This window comes from Galeopterus variegatus, unplaced genomic scaffold, assembly GCF_000696425.1.
Source record: "Galeopterus variegatus unplaced genomic scaffold, G_variegatus-3.0.2 Scaffold2373, whole genome shotgun sequence".
Lineage (NCBI taxonomy): Eukaryota > Metazoa > Chordata > Mammalia > Dermoptera > Cynocephalidae > Galeopterus > Galeopterus variegatus.
In genome coordinates, this window is record NW_007728484.1 from 283,224 (window position 1) to 288,931 (window position 5,708).

The 5,708-nt window shown below is 34.4% G+C and overlaps 1 protein-coding gene across 1 annotated transcript in view; it reads left to right on the forward strand.

Annotated features, from left to right (window-relative positions):
- LOC103597637 (sodium-coupled monocarboxylate transporter 1-like) overlaps window positions 1–5,708 on the forward strand; it is a gene marked incomplete at its 3' end in the record, with an annotated part of 28,799 nt that overhangs the window by 12,082 nt on the left and 11,009 nt on the right. The window contains exons 2-4 of the mRNA XM_008581503.1: window positions 4,181–4,196; window positions 4,300–4,367; window positions 5,373–5,527. Coding sequence (XP_008579725.1) covers window positions 4,181–4,196; window positions 4,300–4,367; window positions 5,373–5,527 — 239 coding nt within the window. The remainder of the gene's footprint in view (window positions 1–4,180; window positions 4,197–4,299; window positions 4,368–5,372; window positions 5,528–5,708) is intronic.

Below are 5,708 nucleotides of genomic sequence, written 5' to 3' on the forward strand. Positions count from 1 at the left end.
TTATCAACTCATGGTCAATTTTGCTTATTTTTTTACCACCATCTTTTTCATTATTATTCATTACCGTATTTGATCGACAAATCATAATTGTATATATTTATCTGGCACAATGTGATATTTCAATATATATATATATATACACACGCACACAATGTGGAATGACTAAATCAAACCAATTAACATAGTCATCACCTCACTTACCTATCATTTTTTGTGATGAGACATTTGAAAACTACTCTCTCAGTTATTTTGAAATATACCGTACATTACTGCTGACTATAGTCGCCCTGCTGTGCAATAGATCTCAAAACATATTCTTCCTGTCTATCTGAAACTTTGTACTTTTTGGTCAATAGCTCCCCATTCCCTCCCTCCCCACCCCCAGCCTCTGGTAACCACCATTCTGTCCTCTACATCTATGGATTCAAGTTTATTAGATTTCACGTATAAGTGAGATCACGGGGTAATTGCCTTTCTATACCTGGTTTATTTCACCTAGCGTAATATCCTCCAGATTCATTCATGGTCAATTTTAATTCACTCCCTGTTTTCCCCACTAGATTATTTTGCTGTAAATCTGATATATTATTTCATCTGTGTTTCAGTATGTTTTTTTAAAAATGAGCTTTTTTAAAAAACATAATTGTACCATCATCATATCTAAAGCATTAACGTTAATTACATAATTTCATATCATCAGTGTTCAGGTTTCCCTGATTCCCCCCCCAGTATTTGTAAGAATCAAGATCCAAATGAGTTGATGTAATCACAATTAGTTGACAGATTTTTGTATCAGCTATGCTGGCTTCATAAATAAGTTGGGAAGTGTTTTTCTCTATTTTCTGAAAAAGTTTGTATGAAATTGTATATTTCTTTCTTAAATGCTTGATAGAATTCGCAATGAAGGCATCTGAGCCTGATGTTTGTTTTAGTGGAAAAGTTTTGGTTTATGGATTCAATTTTTTAAAATAAATATACAGTTATCAATATTTAAAAATTCTTATTGAGTTAGTTTCTGTGAATTGTGTTTTTCAGAGAATTCATTCATTTTATCTAACTTATCAAATTCATTAGCATACAGTTGTTTATAATATTCTCTTGTTATCATTTTAATGTTTATAGTATCAGTAGTGATGTCTTTTCTAATCATTCCTAATACTGATAAGATACCTTTTCTACCTTTTTTCTTTGTATATATTCCTAATTTTTTATTGACATTTTTAATGTTTTCTAAGAACCAAATTTTGGCTTTACTGATTTTCTTTGTTTTCTATTTTATTAATTTGTGCTGTTATGTTGTTTCTTCTACTTTTGGTTTAAATTTTCTAGCTTCTTAAGATAGAAGCTTAGGACACCGGTTTTCAATTGTTCTTATTTTATTTTGTTTTTTAATTTTAACGTTTACTTGTGCATATTTGAGGGGTACAGTGTGTTGTTTCAATACATACACGCACTGCACAATGATTCACTAAGGGTAGAGAGCATAGTTTTGTACTTGTTAGTCCACCACTTCCCCCTCTCCATCTTTCTTATTTTATAATGCAAACATTTAAAGTCACCTTGAGGGGTACAGTGTGTTGTTTCAATACATACACGCACTGCACAATGATTCACTAAGGGTAGAGAGCATAGTTTTGTACTCGTTAGTCCACCACTTCCCCCTCTCCATCTTTCTTATTTTATAATGCAAACATTTAAAGTCACAAATTTTGCTTTAAGCAGTACTTCATCTGTATCCCACAGATTTTGATACCTTGTATTTTTATTATCATTCACTTCAAAATATTTTCTAATTTCTCTTGTGATTTCTTTTATCCGTAGGTTATTTAGAGATATATTGCTTAATTTTCAAATATTTAGAGATTTTCTAACATATCCTTTTGTTATTGCTTTCTAATTAATACTGTTTCAATCAGAGAACTGTTATGCTTTTAATCTTTTGAAATTTATTGAGATTTGTTTTATGGCCCAGGTTATGGTCTGTCTTGCTGAACATTCCATGTACTCCTAAAAAGAATGTACATTGTGCAGCTGTTGGATGCAATGTTCTATAAATGTCAAAGGTTCCATTGGTTAATAGTATTGCTCAAATATTCTTTATCTTTACTGATTTTTTTTACTTGTTCTATTAATTACTGAGAGAGAGAAGTTAAAATCTACAAATAAAACAACGATTTTTCTATTTTGCCAATTCTACCAGTTTTTAGTAGGTGTATTTTGAAGCTCTTTTAAAGTCTCTTTTAATTTATAATCTCCCTCCTTCTTTTCCCTTTAAATTGCAACTTATTTGTTGAAGAAACTGGATTATTTGTACTGTCAAGTTTTCCAGGTTCTTGTTTTCACTGATTGCATATGCATGGGGTTATTTAATGTTCCTGAAGTCCTCTGTATTTCTTGTAAACTACTAAGTTAGATCTAGAAGCATTTTCAGACTCTAGTTCTACTTTTTAGAAATAATATTTCATAGGCAGTGTCTATAAATTTATTGATAATCATTCTAGGTTTATTATTTTATTAGGGCTATAAAATGGGGTATTCTAATTCCATTATTTCTTATTAATTAGATGGAATACTCCTATAAAGAGAAACTTTCTCTTGTTGACTATTTGATTATCCTGAAAAAAACAGTTTTCATAGGAAAGACAGAATAAATTTCTGATTTTTCCCCTTTACTTATCAGTTTGAAAAATAATAAATTGCTTCCCAACTATCCTTCTAAACTGAGATTTTAAAAAAATTAATTAGGAATTCATGAATTTGTACATTTGGTGTTATTTCATACCACTATGAATTATATTATTATTGACGTTCAGATTGTCACATTTTTGTCCAGCAGGAGCCTCCTCAAATTGTCTCCTGATTTCTCAACCTTGGCTGCACATTGGATTCACTTGGGGAGCTTTAAAAAATACTGAAGCCAGGCTCTCCATCCTCATGATTTCGAGTTAATCAGCTTGTTGAGTGGCCCAGTCATCAGGATTTTAAAAATCTCCTCTGGTGATTTTAATGTGCAGTCAAAGTTGAGAACTTCTGATGCAATAGTTTTAGAATAGCAATTCCAACATTGTAACTAATAATATGATGGGCCAAAAAACAGTTAATTTTTTTTTCTTTGCAGTTCTTTCTTTCCTTAGGGTGCATCCCAGTAAGGACATATGTTAGATTATTGTGTTTTTAAAGTCTTACGTTGTTTTTCTGTGTATGGTTAAAACACAATTTGATAAACAGATAGGTTCAATTTATTTCATTTTGCTTTTGATTTTAAGGCTTTTTAAAAATTTTTTATAATTATGTAGAATATTTACATGTTTCCAAAATCAAATGTATAAATTGAAATACGTTAAAAGAAGTCTGACTTATATCACTGTCTCTTTTACCGTTTCCTCTCTCTCCTTAACTATTTTTTTGTTTGCTTTTGATTCATCCTTCCATTACTTGTCCTACCAGACATCACAAATAATCATTAACATTCTATTTCATTTTCCTTTTTGTCTTTTTTTTTTCATGTCCGGCAACGGATCGCAACCCTCAGTGTCGCACCCATACCGGACTGGGACCAGCAACGGGATCGCAACCCTCGGTGTTGCTCCCACACCTCGCTCAGCCAGTGAGCGGGAACCGGTCTGTATGTGGGATCCGAACCCTCGGCAGGAGCGCCACCACGCTCCCAAGCGGCGCACTGTAGCAGTGCGCCACCGGGCCGGCCCTAACATTCTATTTCAATAGTTGAACTTCTTAATCTCAAAAAGAGACAAGTCATTTTCATTCATTTTTTGGAAAATAAGATGTCATATTATTTCTCAAAAAAGAAAATATAATATACCCCTCCACTTCTTAGATGAACGGTAGCAAATTATACAGACTTTTCTCTATCTAGGTTCCATCTTAGCAACATACATCTTACTAAAGTGTCTTTCAAGGACTGGTAAAATAGTGTATTTTTCTGCATAGTAAGTACCTTTCAACTCCATTCAGCCTGAACAGCTACCTCATAGTATCAAACAGTTGCTTAGCTTAATTACAGTATAAATTCTTTTCCCTGTATTTAATTTAGCCAGTGTTGGACTGAGTATGGTGTCTGAGGGTAGAAATCACAAACACATCGACTTAACTCATCAAATACAATTTTTAAAACTCCATTTGTTTTTGTAACATTTACGAAATTCGGACCTCGTTTCAGGCAAGTGGGTGTAGAGGTAAGTGCCCTATAAATATCACTTCCTTCCTTGATAATTTTTGAGAAGTATTTTTTATTGTGCATATTTCACGGTTATCCATGCATTCTCTTTTCTTCTGCAGTTACAGGATTTGATCTGTGGGGTGTAGTAGCCGCAACGGGGGTGGTCTGCACATTCTACTGCACACTGGTATGTCAAGGCCATTATTTCCCCTTTCACTCTAACTACATGCTTTGCAAAATTCCAGTAGTTGTGTGCTGCAAACTGGGTTGTTCATACCTACTCTCCCACTTCTGACCTCATACTGTATACTTTTTCTGTCAGGAATATTTGGTCTGGGGTAAAATTTGATCCTCTGTAGGACATGGATCATAACTGAAATTTTTCTTTCATCTGAGCTATTGCATTGGTCCCCTAATCTTGCCTCCTGATTTATCCTTACTGTTGCCAAGTTATTATAGTTGAGCTTATATTTTTCCGCAGCTTAGAAACCTGTGGTAAGTTCCTGCTGCCTATAGGCAGGGGTGACAAGATATGCAACAACCAGTATGGGCTGGCACTGATATTATCATGGATGCTGGTCATTAGCAGTGATGCAAGTCTTATGGGATCCCTGATATTCTTGATCTTAACCTTTCGTTGCTGGATCTTGTAGAAGACAGGGTCCTTGGGCAGGGGCTGGTTCAGACTAGGTCATATGAGCTGGAGGGGTACACTTGGGAAGTTTTGGCAGTGGCTAGTACAAAACAGTTTTATTATTTAACAACTGATATGACCATCTGGGTTCATACTGATTGAATATCAGCCCTGCCTATACAATAAAATCCATGATATTGACTTTTGCAATTTGACTATGAATTTTCTTCCCAACAATCTCCCCACACCACTCCACTTCATTCCATAATATATATATGGCCACATTTAACATGCTATGTAGTTTGACCCCTCTGTGCTTTTATTTCTGCTATTTCCTTCTGCTGGGAGGACCTTCCATCTTTGCCTCCGCTTATATTTGAAGGTGTGGCTTAAATATCTCTTTCTCTTTGAAGGTTCTCCCAACTTGACCATCTCCCTTGAGAGTACTTCTTGGCCAAGATCCATGTTTTCATTTTTGTCCAGCATAGTGTATAAGCAGGTAGAAGCTTACAAATGTCTGATAGAAGCATTAATCCTAATACACTTTCCCCCTCAAAGGGTGGTCTTAAAGCGGTTGTGTGGACAGATGTTTTTCAAGCTGGGATCATGCTGGCGGGATACACGTCAGTGATTATACAGGCTGCGGTGATTCAAGGTGGCATCAACACTATTTTTAATGATGCCTATAATGGTGGAAGATTAAACATCTGGAAGTAAGTTGCTATTTATCTCTTGGCTAATAGAACACCTGTTTTGTTTTCTCTGAAAAATAATCTCTTTATCAAAATAGTAGGTTTACATTATAAAACCTACTATTCAAATAAACCAACAAATCACTAAAGATGTGGTACAGCAAATTGAAGCTGACAAATATGAGGGTACTTCAAAAAGTTC